General features: G+C 41.3%; 1 protein-coding gene across 3 annotated transcripts in view; it reads left to right on the forward strand.

Annotated features, from left to right (window-relative positions):
* Positions 1 to 9,411: 9,411 nt before the first annotated feature.
* CD244 (CD244 molecule) overlaps positions 9,412 to 25,132 on the forward strand; it is a 37,289-nt gene continuing 21,568 nt past the window's right edge. Inside the window, exon 1 of one of the 3 annotated variants that reach the window (XM_043877853.1) lies at positions 9,412 to 9,727. In XM_043877853.1, the coding sequence (XP_043733788.1) occupies positions 9,667 to 9,727 (61 nt within the window). In that variant the 5' untranslated portion in view covers positions 9,412 to 9,666. Of the gene's footprint in view, positions 9,728 to 9,780; positions 9,969 to 10,761; positions 11,229 to 25,132 lie in introns of those variants that run through there. The other 2 variants (XM_043877854.1, XM_043877855.1) reach the window with 2 other exon arrangements.

Genomic DNA, 25,132 nt, shown 5'->3' on the forward strand with positions numbered 1-25,132 from the left:
TGTTCCCAACTCAGGGATTAAACTTGGGTCTTCTGCATTGCAGGTGAATTCTTTACCATCTGAGCCACCAGGAAAGCCTTTGTATGCATTTGCCACAATTTATATTTCTACTGTCTCATTAGTGAGCATTTGCTTTGTTTTTCTGATTAAGAACAATGCTGCCAAGAACATTGTTGTATGTGTCTTTGGGTACATATGTGCTAAAGGTCTCTTGAAGATATGACTAGAATTCAAATTTCTGGGTCATTAGAGTTTGTGAATATTCAACTTTATAAGATAATAGTCTTCATTCTCCCAAGTGTACCAATTTATATTTCCATCAGCATATATAACAATTTCAATCAGTACATATCTTCTTGAATACTTGGTATTATCAGACTTTATTTTTTATGAATCAAATATTCATAATTTGAACTTTCTCATTCCTAGTGAGGTTGAATAAATCTTCATGTGTTTATTGGCTATATGTATCTCTCTTTCTATGACATCCTTGTTCATATATTTTGCAGAATTTCCTATTAGATTGTTTATCCTTTTATTAATCGATTGATTAATAAAATTTCTTTATATAATAGTATTAACTAATACTAACCTTTTGTTGGTCATACATGTTGCAAATATGTTCTTTCAAATGTGTATCATGAATTTTTCTTTAGTGAGTGTATATGTTAAGGAACAGTAGTTCTCAGTGTCAAAGATTCTTCAATCCCTCCTTTTATGATGAGCATAGAATTAGGAAATAAGAAAGGTGTTATAGTCTGTATTAATTGCTGTTATTTCCTGTGCTCAGGATCTTTTGCTGGTCCCATGAAGAATTTACTATGATCTTTACTACGAAAAATTCTGGTTGTCAGAATAGTTCATTCCACATTTCTCAAGATTTTGATGATTCAGAGGAAAAGAGGTTGGGTAAATCTGTTGGTGACTGGTATACCAAGTTCACTTAAAGAAAGCTTGAAATCTTCTTGGGATCATAGGGAAGGTGAGAAAGAAAATGAAAGGATGAGATATCTTTTTACATTGTTTTGAAATTTCAAGGAAGTGATTAACCATAGGACCCTATAGCAAATTCCATAGACAATGGGAAAAAACAACTCATCAAGATTGTACTTCCATGATTTTCTTACATGACTTCTCTGCACTACTCCCTCCGGGCAGAACCCCACAGCTTTCATTCTTCACAAGGTAAATATACAACTAAATTGGAAAGCTACTAATGGTTGAAATGGTAGAAAAAGAGGAAATTTCATTGTCTTTCTTTAAGCATTACCTGTAGATAATGTTATTTCATTGATAATATCTAAAGATTCAGACTAGTGGCATTCCAATTTGTTTTTTCCACAAGTGGGGTGGAAGTTTTAATTAATCAAAAGGGGCTTGATGTGAAAAATAAAATGGTATTTTTTCAGACTTGAGGAAGTGAATAGGAGTAAAATTTATGGGGTCCAAGACACAAAAGTTATCCTTTGACATAGGCTGGAAAGAACTGCTAAAATTAAGACACAAGGCAACAAAAGTCTCCACTTAAGATTTATAAATCTGAAATGATACTTTAAAACCATCAGTTGGAATGAGACTGATGTACTTTTAGGCACTTAATGATGTGTCTAACTGCCTGAGTTTGTGCTCGATTGCCCTGACTGGGAAAGGAGACAGAAACAAAGTATCAGATAAGAGATTGGGGTGAGGGGAGGCCCCAGCATGTAATCTCCAAGACTCTATCCTCACAAGAAGAAAGCACACGGATGTGCTAAGGAATACCAGCAGAGAAAGGTAGAACAGTCTGCCAGAAGACAGGGAACTCATGAGAGTTATGTAAGGAGGTGGTATTAAGGGGGGAAGTAGAGAAAAGGGGAACTCCTGGGGGACGGGAAATCCCATCTAGGCTCTTCATTTTTTGCGGCCTAGTGAGTGGGTATGTGGGCATATGGTAGATACAACTGCACAAAGAATCAGGGGATCTGTCAACACTGATATGGATTATACATGACAGACAAACAGCAATGTGAAGAAAAGAAAATATTCCAGAACAGAGTTTATCAAATCAAGAAAATTTCATTTATGGTTAACTGGTTAATGAATGCTCATGTCATTAAAATGACAAGATAACTTGGCTATAAGCTTCAAACTGCAAGTTGAAACTTTGATCCCATGCATTTGTTTTCAGAAGTGACAGTGTGGCGATCCATTCAGCGTCACAGCAATCCAAGTCTGTACCCCAACCACTAATGCTGAAGAAGATGAAGATCTTCTAAAAGACATACAAAACCTTCTAGAACTAACACCAAAAAACGATATCCTTTTCATCCTAGGGGACTGGAATGCAAAAGTAGGAAGTCAAGAGATACTGGAGTAACAGGCAAGTTTGACCTTGGAGTACAAAATGAAGCCGGTCAAAGGCTAACAGAATTTTCCCAAGAGAACACACTGGTCATAGCAAACACTCTTTTCCAACAACACAAGAGATGACACTACACATGGACATCACCAGATGCTCAATACTGAAATCAGATTGATTATATTCTTTGCATCTGAAGATGGAGAAGCCCTATACAGTCAGCAAAAACAAGACTGGAGGCTGAATGTGATTCATATCATGAGCTCCATATTTCAAAATTCAGGCTTAAATTGAAGAAAGTAAAGAAAACCACTAGACCATTCAGATATGATCTAAATCAAATCCCTTATGATTATACAGTGGAAGTGACAAATAGATTCAAGGGTTAGATCTGATAGAGTGCCTGAAGAACTATGGATGGAGGTTTATAACATTGTACAGAAGGTGGTGACTAAAACCATCCCCCCTAAAAAGAAATGCACCAGTGCAAAATGGTTGTCTGAGGAGGCATTACAAATAACTGAGAAAAGAAGAGAAGTGAAAGGCAAAGGAGCAAAGGAGAGATATACCCATCCGAATGTAGAGTTGCAAAGAATAGCATGGAGACATAAGAAATCCTTCTTAAGTGATCAATGCAAAGAAATAGAGGAAAACAATAGGATGGGAAAGACTAGAGCTCTCTTCAAGAAAATTAGAGATATCATGGGAATATTTCAGGCAAAGATGGGCTCAATAAAGGACAGAAATGGTATGGACCTAACAGAAGCAGAAGATACTAAGAAGAGGTGGCAAGAATACAAAGAAGAATTGTACAAAAAGATCTTCATGACCCAGATAACCACGATGATATGATCACTCACTTGGAGCCAGACATCCTGGAGTGTGAAGTTAAGTGGGCCTTAGGAAGCATCACTACAAACAAAGCTAGTGGAGGTGATGGAATTCCAGTTGAGCTATTTCAAATCCTAAAAGATGATGCTGTGAAAGTGCTGCACTCAATATGCCAGCAATTTTGGGCAACTCAGCAGTGGCTGCAGGACTGAAAAAGACGTTTTCATTTCAATCCCAAAGAAGGGCAATGCCAAAGAATTGTAGTTCAAACTACTGCACAGTTGGGCTCATTTCACATGCTCGTAAGGTAATGCTCAAAATCCTTCAAGCTAGAGTTCAACAGTACATGAACAGAGAACTTCAAGATGTACAAGCTGGATTTAGAAAATGCAGAGGAACCAGAGTTCAAATTGCCAATGTTCGCTGGATCATCAAAAAAGCAAGAGAGTTCCAGAAAAACATCTACTTCTGCTTCACTGACTACATGAAAGTCTTTGACTGTGAGGATCACAACAAACTGTAGAAAATTCTTCAAGAGTTGGGAATACAGATCACCTTACCTGCCTCCTGAGAAACTTGTGTGCAGGTTAAGAAGCAACAGTTAGAACTGGACATGGAAGGACGGGCTGTTTCAAATTGAGAAAGGAGTAGATCAATGCTGTGTGATGTCACACTGCTTATTTAACTTCTATGCAGAGTACATCATGCAAATTGCTGGGCTGAAGAAATTACAGGCTAGAATCAAGTTTTCCAGGTGAAATATCAACAACCTCAGATATGCAAACGACACCAGTTCACAGAAAGATGACACTGCTTCACAGAAATCAAAGAGCAACTAAAGAGCCTCTTGATGAAGGTGAAAGGGGAGAGTGAAAAAGCTGACTTAAAACTCAACATCAAAAAACTAAGATCACAGCATGCAGTTCCATCACTTCATGGCAAATAGATGGGGAAACAATGGAAACAGTGACAGACTTTGTTTTTGGGGCTCCAAAATCACTGCAGATTGTGACTACAGCCATGAAATTAAAAGATACTTGCTCATTGAAAGAAAAGCTATGACAAACCTAGACAGAGTGTTAAAAAGCAGAGCCATCACTTTGCTGACAAAGGTCTGTCTGGTGAAAGCTATGGTTTTTCCCGTAGTTGTACAGATGTGAGAGTTGGACCGTAAAAAAGGCTGAGAACTGAGGAATTCACGCTTTCAAACTGTGGTGCTGGGGATGACTCTTGAGTCCCTAGACAGTAAGAAGTTCAAATCAGTCAATCCTAAAGGAAATCAAGCCTGGATATTCATTGGAAGGACTGATGCTGAAGTTGAAGCACCAATAATTTGGCCAACTAATGTGAAGAGTTGATTCATTGGAAAAGACCCTGATGCTGGGAGAAGGAAGGCGAGTGGAGAAGGGAACGACAGAGGATGAAATAATTGGATGGCATCACCGACTCAGTGCACGTGAATCTGAGCAAACTCCGGGAGACAGTGAAGGACGGGAGGCCTGGTATGCTGCAATCCGTGGGGTCACAAAGAGTCAGACATGACTGAGCGACTGAGCAACAAGTGAGCACAGTTTTAATAAGTGAAAGGGAACATTGGTTTGCACAAATTGCCTTATCATTCAGTTTTGATCTTCTAAATTTATAATTCACAAAATAGATGTAATTCACAAACTGGTGGCAGGACACCTAGAGTCATATATTTTCTTTCCATTTTTGTAAAACACTCTGATATATTATTGTCAAATGTAACAACTTAAGTATGTAATTTATGGAAATCGGATTTTGATTTCTATACAGATGACCCTTGAAAAATTAACTATGTCGGGGTGAATGGTGCTGATTCTGCCCCCACCAGTCTAAAATCTGAGTATAACTTTATAGAGTTGGCCCTCCATTCAGGCGGTTGTACATCCGTAGATCCAACCAGTCACAGATCATGTAGTACTGCAGCACCTTTTCAATGGGGCAGGGGTGGGGGGAAGGTGTACTCTCCCTCAAGTAAGAGAAAGTTCTCCTGCCTAAGGACCTTCAAACTGAGACATTAGCTAGGCAGATTTTGGATTTGTCAGTCTTCGTAACTTGTTGAATCAGTTCTCTTTATCTCTATTTCCATCTCTATCTCCCATGTCTATATAGCTTGTATTGGTTCTGCTTCTCTGGACAGTTCCATGAATACATTGATCTTATGTTATGTAGGTGAAAATCTAGAAACCTGGGGAACTGCTATATTATACACATATTTTTTACATTCTTTTTTGTTTTGATCACACCTCAAGGCATGTGGTATCTTAGTTCCCCCACCAGCCATGGAGCCCTAGTGGAGGCTTAACCACTGGAGCACCCACGGCAGTCTGAGAGCTGATATTTTAAATTGTTGCATATGTAATATAGTCATTGTAAAAAGTTCTGAACAGGAAGCATATGTGGAATAATAAGTAAAACTCACTCTCACTTACCTCTACTCAAAATTCTATTTCTTTATCTAAACGTTATCATCATGAATATTTTTCCCCCAGGCATGTTTCCCTACATTTACAACCACTCAGAGAACATAAATATACACACATTCATTTTGTCCACCTAAACAGAATTATATTATGCAGATGGTTTTGTGAATGTCTTAGAGCTCTTTTCACATGAGTTACATTTATTTTACTCTTTCATTTTTTTTTGTTTTTAATTGAAGGATAATTACTTTACTGTATTGTGTTGGTTTCTGCCAAACATCAACATGAATCAGCCATAGGCATATATATGTCCCCTCCCTCTTCAACCTCCCTGCCACCTCCTTCCACACCCTACCTCTTTAGGTTGTTACAGAGTTTACTCTTTTTAAAGGCTTCTTAATATACTATAATATAGAATGAATATATTGTATTTATAAAATTGTTCCCTATGATTAACATATAGATTATTTCTGACTTTTTACTTAACAATGCCATAAGGAAGAACCTTTGAGCATTTGTGAAAATATTTTAATTCATTAATGACAGTATTTCTGTGGATAAACTCAAAGAGTGGGTATTACTAGCTGAAAGGGCCATTTTGTTTTTGGCTGTGTTTGTTGCAGTGCACAAGCTCTTCATTGCTGTGCACAGATTTTCTCTAGTCTTGGTGAGCAGGGGCTACTATCTAGTTGCAGGGCATGGGCTTCTCACTGAGTTTGGTTTTCTTCTTGTGGAACACAGGCTCTAGGGCTTCAGCAGTTGTAGGATGTGGGTTCTAGAGTATGGGCTCAATACTTGTGGTGCACTGGCTTAATTGCCCCATGGTGTGTGAGATCTTAGAGACTGAATCTGTGTCCCCTATACTGGCAGGCAGATGCCCAACTACTGAACCACTAGAGAAGTCCCAGAGCATGTGTATTTAACACGGTAATGATTTCTGTTAAATTGCCTTCTAGTAAATTACCAAAATGGAAGGTAGTCTTAGGGATCCCAAATTTACAATTAGTCTCAGAACTGGGACTATTCCATCTTTCATGGGAGGAAATTTATCCTCCTGCTGTATCATCCCTTGTGCACCATCTCAAGGTCAGGGGCATGGCCAGATCAACTCTGAGGAAACTTCCCAGGGCTAAAGGGCTGCCTCTTGGGAGGGGAAAATAGAAAAAATAGATGATAACCATTAGATCAACAGGAAAAATCTGTGTAGGTCTGCGTTTAAAAACATGAATAAAACTTTATTTTTCAGCATTTTTAATTTGGCATACTCTCAGGTACAGTTTTTAATTTGATTCTTTTTTAAAAAATACATTTGTGTAATATGCATTTACATATTAAAATAACTTGTTAACCTGCTTGTTTTTCTTTACTTCAATTAATGGAGGTTGTACATCTAATTTGATTCTGAAAACTACCTTGTGAGGGATGGGAGCCAAATACTGTTGACCCCACAGGCTCAGAAAATAATTTGGTCAGGATCACACAGGCTGTGAGTTGCTGAACTGGAACTCAAGTCTACATGCGTGTATGTGCCAAGTCAGTTCAGTCGTGTCCAACTCTGTGTGACCCTATGGACTGTAGCCGGCCAGGCTCCTCTGTCCATGGGATTCTCCAGGCAAGAATATTGACCTCCTCCAGGGGATCTTCCCTACCCATGGATCAAACTTGTGTGCTGGGGGCCGGCACATGATATCCCACCCATGACAAGGTCACGAGGAGAAAGCCTGACAGGCAAGGCAGATCAGGTTTTCAGGGATTTCGAAAAGCTGTCCCCGGCGCTCACCTTAAAGATGATATCTGTCTTTCTGATGCCTGCCTCAATAGACTACTCCCTAATTTCTGTGACACAGGCAGAAGACCTTCCCCGATCTCATCCCAAATAAGAATCAATTTAGAACTTTAATCAATAAGTTTCCCAGGTGGTGGTATTTTATGAGATTATCCAGGGTGAAAGGAGTGTTTTAATTTAAACTCCTTTGCTGGTATTTTAGTTTGTTTGGCAAATGCGTTTATGCCCTTGGTACTAATATGCATGATTGCTCATAATATCCTAATCATAAAATAGCATAAAGAACCTGATCATATAAAGGCCCTAGTAGACATAGAGCCCTTCAGGGAGTGAGGAAGTCCTATTAGAAAACATAAGAAAAATTATTCTAAAGGTGGTTATTGGGTTGACGTTTGCTTGCTGTGTTTTGCTTGCTGTGTTTTTGCTTTTAATGTGCTAAGGTTGTGTTATAGAAACCATTGTAATATAGTTAAAGATCTAGAGAAATAAGAGCTTAGCCCTAGTGTGGTAACAATGAGATGGTTGTTAATTGTCAGTCAGGAGTGCTAGGCAGAATCTGCCTCACCGGAGCCACAGAGTCTGTGTGGGGTAAACTTAGATAAACGCAACTGACAACTTCTGCAGAAGGATTCATTTTTGTATGAACAAGGTTATACTTCTACTCTGTACTGTTGCCCTATGAGACTGCTACCTTTCAGTTAAGGTCACCATAGAAACAGAAAATAGGTTTACATTCACCTGACCTGCATAAGATATTAATAGGCCCCAAGGCCAGAAGATAATGTACAAGACGCTCATAAACAAAGGAGTATGCAGAAAACACCCTGGTTTCATGAAGGACAAGCTGACGTAATGTTAAACTATCTTCCCCTTAGAAATGTACTAATTTAAGGTATAAAAGCCACGGTAAAAAATAAAGCATTGCCAGACTCTGCACCCCCCGTCTGGTCACTCTGTCTCCCTCATAGACTTGGCCCTATAAAGGCTGGTCTCACGTGTCTCTCTCTCTCTCTCTCTCTCTCTCTCTCGCCGACGCCGTTCATCCTGAGGATACCCCCTGGATCCTGCTGAGGCTGGACTCCGGCACTTGTGTCTCTTAGGTCTCCTGCATTGACAGGCAGAATCTTTACCACTAGTGCCATCTTAGACTGCAAATCCAGTGTTTGACCCAGAAAATCATTGCTGCATTTTTTTTTTTTTTGGTAGGCAAGTCTTTCAGTCTGCCTCCCCTCAGCCCAACTTCAGATACAGTGACTGGAAATGGATCAACAGATGGAAAAGGAGAAGAAGGACTGGATTGAAGGGAACTGAAAGTATTTTCTGCTGAGGGGAAAGCAGAAGAAAAAGAAGGGCATAGAACTCTGGGTGCGGTCTCAAAGCAATTGAGTTCTGGGGAAAGTTGGATGCCTCCATCTCTCCATGAGGGTGTGAAGAGAGTCAAATGCTGCCTGGCCTTTCTGGAGGGTGAATCAAAGTGTGTGTTGGGGGGCAGCAAAAATGGGTCTACATGCTGTCTGGGTGAGAGAAGCTGAGAAGAAAGAACTATTACGGGAAAGTAGAAAAAGAGGAAGGGAAGGAATTTAAAAGTACAGATTGGAAACTAGGCAAAAGGGTATTATTATGGAAACATTTTAATTTGGATGTGCCTAAGGTTGAAACTTTGGTATCACTCTTCAGGAAACGCCCAGGCCTGCTAGATTTTTCTAGTGCCTTTGCTTGTCTTCTTCAGCATTTCACCTATTGTCTAGTGATCCACTTTTCAATCTACATCCTTCTCAAACCCTCTCTCCTTCACCTTCACAATGTCTGCTGGGATTGGACAGGCTTACCTAATGGCTATTTGGTCCCCATATAGTTTTCTCTATATTGCCAGTAGGATGCAGATAAATGGAAACTTTCTTGGGCAACTGTCCTTTAAACAAAGAAGCTGGGCTGGGGCAGAGCTCAGGACAAGATTTCTAAGTTGGTTTTGTGAGTCACTGTGTATTCTGAGCATCCGCCCACTTGAGGCGAACTTCGCAAGTTTAGCTTGTGGGAACTGTCAGACCAGGTCCAGGGACTGGGGCTTCCTCAACAACCTTGCAAGCGTTCAGCTGATGAGAACATCCTCAAGCTGAGGAAACTGTGGCTGAAGCCCGACAGAGTTCTTCTCCCTGTCAACCTTCTGCTGATAGGTGGCTGCTGAGCTTGTGTAGGGCAGAGTATCTGGTGGGAGAGAAGCTGGTTTGACCCCTCTGTCAGCGTCTTACACCTGTTCTGTGGGGATGCTGGGGCAAGTGCTCGGCCTCACACTCCTCCTGCTCATCAAGGGACATCAGGGCCAAGGTAAGGAGGCCCAGCCTGGTAGGGGTGGGCCAGCATGGACCAGGTGCTTTGGCCTTCAGGGAAATCAGGATGTGAGCCTCTGGATTGTGCAGCTTACTGGTCACCTGGACCTGTGACTCAGAGCAGCTCCCTGCAGCTCTGGGCAGGCTGGGTCAGACAGCAAAGGCTGGCAGTGGGTTGGGAGGTCCTCAAGAAGCGTGCATCTGGACATGCCATCAGCAAACCAGGCCACCTTGGCAAGGTGAGTCCTTCCAACCGGCTTCAGCTTTCCTTTCTGTCTGGGGGGAGAGAGTGTCCTCCCTGCTGGCTGTAAGAATGAAATATCCTCTCATTTGGTGCAGTTGCCAAAAGAGAGAAGCAGCGGCCATGAAGTTGGCTTTCTCAAAGGAAGTCGGGTGGTTCTGGAGCTCAGAGACTGACAGATTATTTTCTGAGGCAGGAAAGTTGAGCCCTGGCAAGCGATAGGGAGTGTGGAGTTCGGGGAGGGGGATAGGAGGCGTGAGACGAAGGCCCGAACAGAGGCTTTACTTGCAAGGGCTGGTCCCTCGCCATCAACTCTGTCAGCAGCCCAGAGGCCAAGGGAGCCGGAGAATTATTAGGGAAATGTCGGCTGGGGGCTTGCCTAGTGGTTCAGATGGTAAAGAATCTGCCCACAGTGAGGGAGCCGGCCGTTCGATTCCTGGGTTGGGAAGATCCTCCAGAGAAGGGAATACCTACTCCAGTATTCTTGCCTGCGGAGTTTCGTGCACAGAGGAGCCTGGCAGGCAGAAGTCCATGGGATGACCAAGAGTTGAACATGACTGGGCGACTAGCACTTTCACTTTGGCTGGGGGCAAGGGGCGGGGAAGGGAAGAGGAGACATATTAGGAAGTTCCATAGCAAACTGAAAACTCTCCACTGGGTCCTGAGCCAACAAGTGAGGGGGCAAGGAATCTCAGTGAGGGGTGCTCCCCCTTTCTGTACAACCTTGTCTAGGGTGCTCTGAAACTTGGAGCCTGCATTTTAAGTGGGTAACTCTTTGCGGGGCATGGTGAATGGAGGTGGAGTGAGAGAAAGGCACACTTGGTTGCAAAGGGAGGAAACGGAGGCACAGGGAAGTGTTTGTTTAGGGCCCGTTACAAGCCGTCCCTGGGTACCCAGTTCAATCACTGAGCCCCTGGCACTCAGACATCCTTCAGGAAGACACATTCTAGGCTCCGGCATTTGTATGAGTACAGGTGGAGTAGGGCAGGGTGTGATGAGGAACAGGGAGCAGAGAGAGAAGTCTGGAGCCTGGGACTCATGGGCTGGGGGGATCCAAAGATGCAGGATCCCAGGCAAGAAAGCTAGATTAGAACCTTGAAAGCCAAGGTAGGACCCACAGGGTTTGATGCCTGGCTGTGGGAGTGCAGGGACAGAAGGTCGGGCTGACTCTGAGATCATGAGCTGACGTGATGCTCCCTCCATCCTTGTGGCAGTCTCTGGGCATGGCCATGCCAAATCCATTGCAGGGGGAAGCCAGGTGAGTGATTCTTTGAGCACCAGAAGGGATGGACTTGGGCCTTAGGAACTTTTCTCTCTTCTTGCTATACACTGTGCCTGTGGGGCTGGCCTTGTGTAAGTTGACGGAAACTGCTATAGTTATTTGTTTCAATTTTTAAACTTCTTAGTTTAAAATAATTTTGACATTTCAGGGAAGTTGCAAGAATAGTAGTACAAAGAATTCTTATATTTCTTTCACCTAGATTCACCAGTTGTTAACATTTTATCACATTTGGTTTATTTCTCCTTCTCTCCAAATATATGCATGTGTGAATAGCTGTATAATAATTATTATTATTTTTGTGGAATATTCAAGGGTAAATTGCAGACATCACCCCCTTTTACTCTTAACTATTTTAGCACACATCTTCTAAAAACAAGAATGTCTCTCTATCATGATATCAGCACAGTTATAAAATTTAGTAAATTTAACATCAATACAATCAAATATATAATGCATATTTAAATATTACCAAATGTTCCCCCAGTGCTGTGTGCTTGCTTTCTAAGTCGCTTAAGTCATGTCCAACTCAGTGTGACCCTATAGACTTAGCCCATTGGGTTCCTCTGTCCATGAGATTCTCCAGGCAAGAATACTGGAGTGGTTTGCCATGCCCTCCTCCAGGGGATCTTTCCAACCTAGGGATTGAACCCACGTCTCCTAGTCTCCTGTATTGGCAGGCAGGTTCTTTACTATCAGAACCACCTGGGAAGCCCCAGATGTGCTATATGACACTTTTTTTCCCATCCAGAATCCAACCAGGATCATGTATTGCATTCTGTTATTATGTCTGTTTTTTAAATTATTTATTTATTTGGCTGTATCGGGTCTTACTTGTGGTGCAAAGGATCTTCTTCGCTTCACGTGGATCTTTCATTGCAGCGCACGAACTAAACTCTCTACTAACAGTTGTGTCTCTCGGGCTTCAGTACCTGAGACATGCAGGCTTAGTTGCTCCAAGGTATGTGGCATCTTAGTTCCTCAACCAAGGATCACACCTGCATCACCTGCATTGCAAGGCAGATTCTTAACCACTGGACCAGGGAAGTTACAGTTGCTGTGTCTTTTTGGTCATCTTTAATCTACAGTCATTCCCTAAACTTTCTTCATATTTTATAACATCAACATTTTTGGAGTACAAGTCAGTTGTTTTCTAGAGAGTTCTACAATCTGAGTTTGTCTGATGTTTTGTCATAAGATTCAGATCATGCGTTTTTGGCAGGAATACCACAAAAGTGATGACATGTCTTTTTCAGTGCATCCAATCCGGAGACACAATGAGAGTGAAACATTTTTTTCTAAAACTTGGTTTACTGAAGAATTCAATATGCATCACATATGTGTAAGAAGTTCATATTATGCTTTTCAAAAGTCTTCCAAAGCTTTCTCACTTCTCATAGAGTAAAAGCCATACATGTCACAATGGTCCAAGTGATCCAGCCTCCCTGACCATTACCCCTTCTTCTCTGCTCTTCTCACTGCATTTCAGTCATGCTGACCTGATGGCCCTCACACTTGTTTCACTGGGGGCTTTGCACTGTTTTCTACTTGGAATGCTGCCTCCTCCTTATTTTCTGTGAGGCTTGCTTCCTTATTCTGCTCGGGTACTACCTCTGCAATGATATCTTTCCCACTAAAAATAGCCCCTCCAACTTGCAACTCCTTGTCTCCCTCTCGGCTTATTTTTCTCTGTATGCTCGTCTCCATTTTACATACTATATGTTTATTTTTGTTTTATTTTCTGTCTCCTAGTTTCCACTTCACCTTATTAGAATGTAAGATCCATGAAGGCAGGGCTTTTGTTTTTGTTCACTCCTGTATCTCCAGCATCTTGAGCAGTATCTGGCACAAGTATATCCTCAATAAATATTTATTGAATGAGTGAATACTTTAAGTAATCCATAGAATAAAGTGAATTTATCGGCCTACCAGAAAGTTTCATTGGGAAAACTGATTTAAAGTATGTACTATCTCTGTGGCCTTGAGGAAGTTAACCAATCTCTTGTTTCTTAATTTTTCACTCAAAACATGAAATCAATGGTGATGCCTACTTCCTAGGGGATGTGTGAGGATTAGATGAGATTAGATTAGATATAAAGATGAGATATAGTATATAAAGAACTCCAAACTGAACGTTCATGTTATTCAGCTCTTTGAAAGCAGGGCATATATTTCACTTAGTTTTGTAGTCAGAGTGAAGAAGAGAGAGATTATTGGTAATCCTTTGTTGAACTCTAATTAATTGAATCGAAAGTAAGTTAGAGAATGTTGAGATAAGATGATAAAGTTTTAAGTGTGACCCTTTTCTGAGGGTTTCTCGTTGTCATAACCAAGATCTTAGGGAGATTTCAACATTTTTTCTTTTACTATTGGTAAATGAAAATGTTTTTGACAAAGGTCTTTGAATTAGATGGATAGATTGATATTGCACAGTCTTAAAAGAACTTTTATGTTTTATTTTATTAAAACAAGTATTTATTAAAGCTGATTTTGAGTTTTCATCGAAAAAACACACAGATAAGCAGTGCACAGGCATTTGTTATTAAAAAAATGACTAATACATTTATTTCTCATAGAGTCCTGTGTATGTAATCTCATATGCAGGTATGCCCTGTAAATTTGTGTTTTTATTCTCTTAAAGTTTCTGACAATTTATCAATTTTATATGCCTTCTAGGTGGCTACCATGTTGAATTTTTGGGGAAAATGTTTTAGCAGTTTGTGTCACTTGCTTCTCTTTTTGCTTTTATTTAAAAAAATTTTTTTTAAATTGGAGGACAGTTTCTTTATAATGTGTTAGTTTCTGCTGTACAACAACTTGAATCAGTTATAAGCATACATATATAGATGTCAACATTTTTAACTTAAGGCAACATGTATTCAAGACATTGAAGCACATGATTACACTGTACTGTAAAATAGTCTGTTTTCACAATAGCATCTCCCTCTCTATTCCCATTCCTTGCCTGGATATGTTTTGAGTAGCTCTGCAGCAGGTGTTGGACTAGAAACTGAGGATTCAGATGTGAATAAGTACACAACTCCTTCGTTCACAGAGCCTACACCATTTACATCAATTAACGTATAATTACAGCTGTGATTAGTGCACAACAAAGTGCTCAAAACATGTTAGTTGAGAAAATAAATGAATTATTTTCAGACATCTTAGAGGAAGATTGGGATTATTTTGGGGTCAGATGTGTTGGGGAGCAAGGATCTTCAAATCACCACTCGTAAGAGTGGACTTGAGCCCTACAGTTCACTTTGAACCCTAAGTTTAGATTTTGGCTATGCATTCTGAGGAAACTCTAAAGGACACACCAGAGACTGTCAATGCCCAGGGGCTGCAAGGTTTGGGGTGAGATGTGCTGGACAAAAAAATAAATAAATAAGGGCAGGGACAGCATCTTACAGACAGCTCTGAAGGCTGCAGACTCTTCCTTAGGTTGTGTTGAAACTTTCACTTCTCAGGTGGGAGTCACTGATTGCATATGCTTTGGCTGGGATCCAGGCAAGTTCTAAGAAGACTGGATTCGTTTTTGTCCATCTTTTCCTCTTTGTACTTCCCCTCAAACAAAGCATGAACAGTGAAGTTCCTGTGTACAGGAGAGAGATGAAGACTCAGGAAACTCAGGGCTGCAGCACTGCCATGGGGAGGCAGTTCTGTAGAAATATCTCCAGAGGTAGCTGGACCATTGTCTTCATGATATGTGTGCAGAGAAGCGCACAAAACTATAAACATACACTAATGAGTTATTATTAAGTGAATACACCCATGTATCTACCACATGCTCTCTCCCTTTGTTATCTCCTCTGTCTTCCACAAATATAGCTACTCTTTTGACTTCTTTTTTTTTCCATTTATTTTTATTTGTTGAAGGCTAATTACTTTATAGCTGTGGTACATATACACCATGGAACATTACTCAGCCATTAAAAAGAATTCATTTGAATCAGTTTTAATGAGATGGATGAAACTGGAGCCCATTATACAGAGTGAAGTAAGCCAGAAAGATAAAGACCAATACAGTATACTAACGCATATATATGGAATTTAGAAAGATGGTAATGATAACCCTATATGCAAAACAGAAAAAGAGACACAGATGTACAGAACAGACTTTTGGACTCTTTTGACTTCTAACATCATAGGTTAGTTTTGCCTGTATATAAATGCAATCATAATTATGTACTCTTGCATTTGTCTTCTTTTGCTCAATATCTGATGAGATTTATCTCTGTTTTCACTTGTAGCTGGTTGTTTTCATGGCTGTGTTCTCTTGTATGACTGTACAATAGTTTATTCATGTATTCTCCTATTGATGAACCTTTGGGTTGTTCCCAAAGATTTTCCCTATTATAATCACACTGCTATGAGCCATTTTTCTTTATTCTTTCTTTGGCTGTGCTGTGTGGAACTCAGGATCTTAGTTCTTGACCAGGGATCAAACTTGCACCTCCTGCAGTGGAAGTACAAAATCTAAACCACTGGACAGCCAGGGAAGTCCCCTATGGGCCTTTTTGTGCATGCATGTCTGTTGGGTGTATCTCTGAGGGTAGAATCCCTGGGTATGTATATATATATCTAGCAGATGCTGCCAAAGTCTTTTCCAAAGTGGCTGAACCAAGCTGTGTGTGAGAGTTCCAAGTAGCTTCAGGGTCACCGGCTTTGTGTTCTCAGACCTGCAAATGGGAAATGAAAGCGCAGGGCTGTGATGCCTGAAAGGTGAAAGTCAAAGCAAGGGGAACCACATATATGTGGCTTCCCTGGTATTTTGCACGAAATTCCTACAAAGAGTCAGTTCTGGGAACTGAATTTAATTAATTATTTAATCAACTGAACATTTCATTAAACCCTTCCTAAGTTCCAAGAACTATGTAAGATTTTGTAAAGAAAACAAAGATGAAATACAATTTGGTTCCATCCTTAAGAATCTTTCAGACAGAGGAAAATAGGCCTGTATAATATCAACTCTAAGGGAAGACAGAAAATGCTACGTGTCGCTGACAGGCAGATTAATCTCAGGCGCAAAGGGTGCAAAGAAGATGGAAATTCCTTCTAGGTAGGGACACTGGGGAAGTGGCCTTGAAGGATAAGCAAGAATTCAGGATGAGACTTCTCTGGTGGTCCTGTGGTTAAGAGTTTGCCTTGCAATGCAAGAGACACAAATTCGATTCCTGGTCCGGGAAGATCCCACATGACACAGAGCAACCAAGGTCCTGTGCCACAACTACTGAAGCCCGAACACCCAGAGCCCATGACCTGCAATAGAAGAAGCCACTGCAGTGAGAAGCCCGGATACTACAGCTAGAGGGTGGCTCACACTCACCACAACTAGAGAAAGCCTGAGCGTAGGAACAAAGACCCAGCACAAGGTCTTATATAATTATAAAAATTATATAATATTTATTATATTATTATAAATAATAATAATAAGAAGAAGAGTTCAGGAGAGAGAACTAAGGTGGAAGTACAAGCTAGGCAGAGGGAAGAGCCAAAACAGAAGTAGGGAAAACACAGATTTGAAGAAGGAAACATGAGAAGCGAACACACGTTTATCTTGGAGAAAGACAGTATTACAAATGGGATGATTCAGTTAACTGATACAAAGAGTGGGACCTAGGCTAGTAAATTTGACAGGGGGTAGGGTGGTGGGGGGAGTTGCTTTATCTGAGAGGAGCAGTCAGTAGGAAGGTCCCAAGGGTTGAGGAAGGTCCCTAGGCTGAGAAGAAGAGAGGTGATAAAGTGGGTTGTGGACCTGGAGGATATTTTACGCGCTTTGTAATTTTGCCTTGACTAGAGCCAGATCTGCCGCAGCACTTTGGGGGAACTCACTGAGCTTTATCCACTCAGTCCACATCAGGAACCCCTTCTACTGCCTCACCCCAAGCCTGGTGTCATAACCCAGAACTGAGAAAACCTCAACATCCTTTGCTGGCAAGGGGAAGTTATGCTTTTCTGAAAGTTGTATTTTCTCTCTCCAGCCCCCTCTCCCAGTGCTCAGGCCTCACCCTTCCTCCCACCTCACCTTCCTCAGATCAGCACGTCCACATCAGAGGAAGCTGAGCTGACTGTGGACACTGCCTGGCTCTGGAGGCAGCGGCTCCACCCTCCCTCTGCAGAATTGTTTCACCCCTTTCTTTCTTAACCACCGGAAAAGGGGCCTCGAAGTTGCTGAGAGCTAACAGCGGAGGCGGCAGCAGCCCTGGGGCCTCCTCTGACCACCGGAACCTGCTGCGGCCTCTCCACTTTGAACACCCCCCCACTTGTCGCGGCCACCTCTACCTCTCACCAAGCATGTGAGAACTTCTGTTGAGTTACCTTTCCACATTGGCATTTATTGTCTCTCTCTTTGGCACGTAACGGCCCTCAGGGACAGGGATGAGATCTTTCTGCATCAGTTACACGCCCACTCACCTTTTTGCTATATTCATCCCACGCAACCTCACCCCATCTGCCTCCCTGTCCAGCCCTGCCTCACCCTGAAGTATCTTCCTTTCCCCCACACTGGGCTGTTGAGGACTGCAGAAGAATATTCAACAACAAAGAGCAAATACAGACTGAGAGTCTTCAATTTCAGCTGGGTCCACAGGTGTCCTGGGAATCCTTGTTTCTGATCTACAGCTTTACCCATTCTCCAAAGGGGTGATTCCAAACCTTCACTGTCTGTTCAAGATCCTATTCCATCACCACAGCCTCTATTGGCCTACACCCTCCTTCTCCAAGGAAATGGAGATCCCAGTTAGGGATTCTGCCAACCCCATCAACAATCCCTTAATGTCAACTGACCTCACCTTATCTCCCTTAAGCGACCACACTCGCCTCTGCTCCGTGTTAGGGAGATCTCCTCCTGTCCTTGGCCAGTCTTTGTGCTCTGAATATCATGGCTTCTTCCGGGAGGCCATGCAGGACCTGCCTAGGCCATGATATCTCTGATCTTTCTTCAACTGCTCCTTTTCTGTTGGTTCTCCACTCTTCGTTCATTATCCTGCCATTTGAAAATCTATGTTGGAATACCACCCAGTTTTCCTCTTCGGTGTTTTTCTTTCCCAAGTGTCGCTTTTACTACTCATACGGAACACTTTCCTTCTGGTACCTCTGGTCACTGAATGTGTATGTGTTTTTTCCCCCACACCAAGGAATCTTCTGTGACACCAGCTGGGTGTCCTACAATTTAACTCAGTTCTGACACCATCTGCCCAGAGACAGAGTTAGAGTTCACAGGTTAAGGGCTGTGTTCCCACAAGATTACCTCCCCCTGATATTTCAGACAGCAGTCTCAAGCCCAGGTTGTAGATCAGAGGTTCCAGTGACCTCGTCCTCTGGTTCAATTAATTTGCTAGAGCAGTTCATAGAACTCAAGGAAACACATTTCCCAGTTTATTAAATAATATGAAAAAAGGTATAGATGAACAGCCAGATGAAGAGATACACAGGGCAAGGTCTGAAAGGGAGCTTCTGTTCCCTTGGAGCTGGGGTTCACCAAGCTGGAAGCTTCACTAAACTCATGCTATTGGGATTTTGTGAGGGCTTCCTCCCTTAGACGTGATCAGTTATTAACTATTAGCTCCTGTTAACTCCATTTCCATTCTTGGCCCCTCCTCTGAAGGATGGGGAATGTGGCTGAAAATTCCAAGCTTTTAATCATGGCTTGGCCTTTTTTTTTGGCTCAGCCCCTCCCACCTGAGTCCACCCTGAGCCACCTTTTAAAAATTTAAAAAAAAAATTGTTTATTTATCTTACTTTTTGGCTGCACTGGGTCTTCATTGCTACCTGCAGGCTTTTCTCTAGTTGTGGAGAGTGGAGGCTGCTCTCTATTGCAGTGCGAGGGCTTCTCATTGCAGTGCCTTCTCTTGTTGCAGAGCATGGGCCCTAGAGCGTGCGGGCCTCGGTAGTTGTTGCGCATGGCCTTAGTTGTCCTGCGGCATGTGAGATCTTACCCGAGTAGGGATTGAATCTGCGTCCACTGCATTGGCAGGTGGATTCTTAACCACTGGACCACCAGGGAAGTCCCCAGAGTCATTTTATTTTATTTTATTTTTTCCCCCAGAGTCATTTTAATAAAATAAAGGATGTTCCTGGTGCTCTTCTTACTAAGGAATTCACAAAGGTTTTAGGAGCCCTGTGTCAGGGATGGGGTCAAAGACTAAATACTAAAGCAAAAGATGCCTTTATCACTGGGAAATTACAAGGATCAGAAACTCTGTGCCAGGAACGGGGGGCGGGGGTGGAGAGAGACTTTTATGTATATAAAAATGACATATATATGTGTATATAAATATACATAATGTACATATGTGTATATTTCCATTACCTCATAAAAACCAAACCAACAAAGCAAAATAACACCTGATGTTCTTCCTGTGGTAGTTTCTTTCCTAGCTCCTTTTTATTTGGAGACAGACTCTTTGTAAGTGTACAAACTGATACGATTCACATGAAAGTAAAAGAAAATAGAACAATGTAATTTAAAAATGATCACAAAGGCAGCATAGCATCAGAAGTGTAGATCATACATTTGATTCCTTAAGTATTTAACAGTCTAGTCTATAGCTTAATCACCCTTTGTGTACTTCCTATTCAATTTTGTCACAATGAAGGAGAACTAGAATGAAGGCTCTATTTCCTTAATTTATTTCATTTTTTGACTTGCACACAGTGTCAAATGCATTTATTTATCTATTTTAAATTTATTTTATTCATTCATTTTTGGCGCGCTGGGTCTTCGTTGCTGCTGTGGGCTTTTTCTGGCTGTGCAGGGTGGGGGCTGTTCTCTGGTTTCGTATGCGGGCTTCTCACTGTGGTGTCTTCTCTCATTGCAGAGCGCAGGCTCTAGGGGCACAGGCTTCAGTAGCTGCAGAACGCCGGCTCAGTAGCTGCGACTTGCTGGCTCCAGGGCATGTGGGCTTCAGTGGTTGTGGCACAGGGCCTCAGCTGTGGCTCCTGGGCCCTAGAGACACAACCCTCTAAGATTTAACTCATGTTCTATCACTCCATTCTCCAAACCTGTTGGTGAGAGCTTCTGGACCATTCTTAGCAGACCTGTAAGTCAGAGACATGGATGTCCACAGATATGCTGCTGCTCTGCCTCTGATGCCCTATTCCATACACCTTTTGCTATCTCCCTGGCAGGTGTGGATGCCCCAGGCAACAGCTAGGTCATCTCCTCTGGTAAGCCATTCTTAATGCCCCAGGGAAAAATAATGCACACTTTCCTTATGCTTGTGTCACACCGTGGGCATACCCCCATAGCACAGCTCCCATCAAGTCTTTGGCTATTTTAGGTCTATATTCCTCTAGACTGTATGCATAGTAAAACAGAGATTGTAACTTTTCTTTTATGTCTTTGCCCAGTGCCCTTAATAATCCTATTCTCTAAAATAGGAGTGATATTGCAAATATCTACTTGCAGATATGATATGAGCAACAGTAATCATAACAGATGCCAGCTCTGAGCAACCTGGAGAGCTTTCTTTGGTGTGTTGGCTGAACTTCTTCCCAGGCTTTGGACCAGTAAGATGCCTTCATGCATACGCTAGTAACTGTGGCTCTTCACAGCTTCCATATTATCCTTACATGCTTCTGTTTTGGTCCTGTTCTCTTCTTACTATTTGGCTTTCATTCCTTATTTAAAATCATGCCCTGCCCTATAAATTTTGGTTTTGTATCAAGGACTTCTGGTACCCATCCTTGAGAGCCCTTAAACTTGTTTTTTTTTTTTTTTTTTTTTTGGCTGCATCAGGTCTTAGTTGAGGTATGTGAGATCCTTCCTGTGGCTCCTGGGCTTCTCTAGTTGTGGCCCATGGGCTTAGTTGCTTCATGGCATGTGCAATCTTCGTTCCCCGAACAGGGATCAAACCCACATTCCCTGCACTGGAAGGCGAACTCTTAACCACTGGACCACCAGGAAAGTCCCAAACTTGGCTTTTATTAGTGCTCTTGGAGTTACCACCCATGGTACTCAAGAGCCATCTGCAGTCTGAATTATTTACTGCCTTGCGTGTGTCCTCAGTCGCTTCAGTCATGTCCAACTCTTTTCGACTCTCTGGACTGTAGCCTACCAGGTTCCTCTGTCCATGGGACTCTCCAGACAAGAATACTGGAGTGGGTTGCCATGCCCTCCTCCAGGGGATCTTCTCCACCCAGTGATCAAACCTGTGTCTCTTCTGTCTCCTGCATTGGCAGATGGATTCTTTATCACTAGCGCCAGCTAGGAAGTCCTTCCTTTAGCACTTGCTTGTGATGTACTGGGGGCATTTCCATCTTTCCCTGTACCATTCTATTCACAATTCTCCCCAACTCTACTTGCCTGGGCTAATCTCTTGGATGTAATTAAAAAAAAAATTGTCTCCTGCTTCCATAGTCTGTGAAGGTGATGTCCTGTTTCTAGAAAATTAAGACTTATGATATATATGTATTTCCATCTCTCTTAATTCTATCTCTAATATTCTGCCTAAGGGCTGCACCTTCTGCTTGATTCCCTGTCCCCAGAGGGCCCTTAAAGCTGTGGTTCCCCCTACTTGGAATGCTTTTTCTATAGCTCTCCTCCTGATTGAATTCTTCATATCTTTCATTTCTTAGCTCAAATGTCACTTTCTCTGGCCATGAATCTACCAGTCACTCTGTTACATTATCTTTTAAAACTACTTTCATGGCACTTATGCTTCTCTGAAAGGATCTTGTTTCATTTTTCTCTTATTTATGGTGCATAACCCAACTGAAGTGTAAGCTTCACGAGTGCAGGGGTCTTGTCTCTCTTGCTCACTTTTCTAGTTCAACTCCCTTGAACAGTGGTTCTCCGTTTTGCCCCCAAGGGACAATTGGAGATGTCTAAACATTTTGTTGTTGTTGTCATGACTGGGGCAGGGGTGCAGGCATCTAGAGGGCAGAGGCCAGGGGTGATATTGCATATCCTTATGATTCACAGGCCATCTCCCCTGTCCCCTGCAATGGGGAACTAACAGGCCCCAAAGATCGAGTGTTGAGATTAACATATCTTCCCTAGAACAATGTCTGACACATAGAGAATATTCAAAAATACTTGTTGAATACAGGAGTGAATAGTCTTCTCATTGCCTCAAAGGAGCCCACTGATTCTTATAGATATACCTGGAACATGGGTTTAGGACATCTTCATCAATCTGTAAATTTACCTAGCCTACTTTATAGTCTGTTTTACCTGTGAAAGTTTCTGATCCACTGATTTCTGGTTGTCATTTGAATTAAGTATCAAGAAGAATTTTCTAATAATTAGCTAAAAGGAAATTTAAAAATCTCCTATTTTTCCACTCTTGCTCTGGTAATGTTTCCGCAAGTGGCAATGTCACACTTTGCTCTTATCAAAGTACATATTACTTAGTTAAATGATCAAAACAGCTCTCTGAGGGGTAGTAACTACTCCTTTTTTATATTTTATCAAAATATAAGTTAGAGTAATATACAGAAAGTTTAAGCAAACAGCTTGATGAACTTTAAAAAATTTATATTACAATGTTATACTATTTTCTGCTGTGCAGTAAAGTGAATCAGCCATAAGGATATGTTTACCCCCCTTTTTAAATTTCCTTCCTCTTTGGTCACCACAGAGCACTAAGTGGAGCTCCCTGTGTGGTACAGCAGGCTCTCATTAGTTGTCTATTTTATACATAATATCAATAGTGTGTATATGTCAACCCTAATCTCCCAATTCATCCCTCCCTCCCTTTCCCCGCTTAGTGTCCATACATTCATTCTCTCCGTCTGTGTCTCTTTCTGCTTTGCAAATTGGTTCATCTGTGTAATTTTCCTAGATTTCATATATATGGGAAACGTGTTAGTATGTGTGTTAGTATATGATATTTGTTTTTTTCTTTCTAACTTACTAAACTCTGTTATGACAGTCTCTAGGTCCATCCACATCTGCACTGTCTGTCCAAATGGCACAGTTTCATTCCTTTTTATGGCTGAGTAATACTGCATTGTGTTTACATGTCTCATCCTCTTTTTTTTTTTCCATTTATTTTTATTAGTTGGAGGCTAATTACTTTACAATATTGTAGTGGTTTTTGTCATACATTGACATGAATCAGCCATGGATTTACATGTATTCCCCATCCTGATCCCCCCTCCCACATCCCTCTCTACCTGATCCCTCTGGGTCTTCCCAGTGCACCAGGCCTGAGCACTTGTCTCATGCATCCAACCTGGGCTGGTGATCTGTTTCATCCTAGATAATACACATGTTTCGATGCTATTCTCTCGAAACATCCCATCCTCGCCTTCTCCCACAGAGTCCAAAATTCTGTTCTGTACATCTGTGTCTCTTTTTCTATTTTTCATATAGGGTTATCATTACCATCTTTCTAAATTCCATATATATGTGTTAGTATACTGTATTGGTCTTTATCTTTCTGGCTTACTTCACTCTGTATGATGGGCTCCAGTTTCATCCATCTCATTAGAACTGATTCAAATGAATTCTTTTTAATGGCTGAGTAATATTCCATGGTGTATATGTACCACAGCTTCCTTATCCATTCGTCTGCTGATGGATGCCTCACCCTCTTTATCCATTCCTCTGTTGATGGACATTTAGTTTGCTTCCATATCCTGACTATTGTAAATAGTGCTTCATGGAAATCAAAACTGTAATCAGAAATCTTCCAGCAAACAAAAGCCCAGGACCACGTGGCTTCACAGCTGAATTCTACCAAAAATTTAGAGAAGAGCTAACACCTATCTTATGCAAACTCTTTCAGAAAATTGCAGAAGGTAAACTTCCAAACTCATTCTATGAGGCCACCATCACCCTAATTCCAAAACCAGACAAAGATGCCACAAAAGAAGAAAACTACAGGCCAATATCACTGATGAACATAGATGCAAAAATCCTTAAAAAAATTCTAGCAAACAGAATCCAACAACATATTAAAAAGATCATACATCATGGCCAAGTGGGTTTTATCCCAGGAATGCAAGGATTCTTTAATATCCACAAATCAATCAATGTAATACACCACAGTAACAAATTGAAAGATGAAAAACATGATTATCTCAATAGATGCAGAAAAAGCCTTTGACAAAATCCAACATCCATTTTTGATAAAAACTCTCCAGAAAGCAGGACTAGAAGGAACATACCTGAACATAATCAAAGATATATATGACAAACCCACAGCAAACACTATCCTCAATGGTGAAAAATTGAAAGCATTTCACCTAAAATCAGGAATAAGACAAGGGTGCCCACTCTCACCACTACTATTCAACATAGTTTTGGAAGTTTTGGCCACAGCAATCAGAGCAGAAAAAGAAGTAAAAGGAATCCAGATAGGAAAAGAAGAAGTGAAACTCACTGTTTGCAGATGACATGATCCTCTACATAGAAAACCCTAAAGACTCTACCAGAAAATTACTAGAGCTAATCAATGAATATAGTAAAGTTGCAGGATATAAAATTAACACACAGAAATCCCTTGCATTCCTATGCACTAACAAAGAGAAAACAGAAAGAGAAATTAAGGAAACAATACCAATCACCATTGCAACAAAAAGAATAAAATACTTAGGATATCTACCTAAAGAAACAAAAGACCTATACATAGAAAACTATAAAACACTGATGAAAGAAATAAAAGAGGACACAAATAGATGGAGAAATATACCGTGTTCATGGATTGGAAGAATCAATATTGTGAAAATCAGTATACTATCCAAAGCAATCTATAGATTCAATGCAATCCCTATCAAGCTACCAATGGTATTCTTCACAGAACTAGAACAAATAATTTCACAATTTGTATGGAAATACAAAAAACCTCGAATAGCCAAAGCAATCTTGAGAAAGAAGAATGGAACTGGAGGAATCAACCTGCCTGACTTCAGGCTCTACTACAAGCCACAGT

The sequence above is a fragment of the Cervus elaphus genome, chromosome 20 (genome assembly GCF_910594005.1).
Source record: "Cervus elaphus chromosome 20, mCerEla1.1, whole genome shotgun sequence".
Classification (NCBI taxonomy): Eukaryota; Metazoa; Chordata; class Mammalia; order Artiodactyla; family Cervidae; genus Cervus; species Cervus elaphus.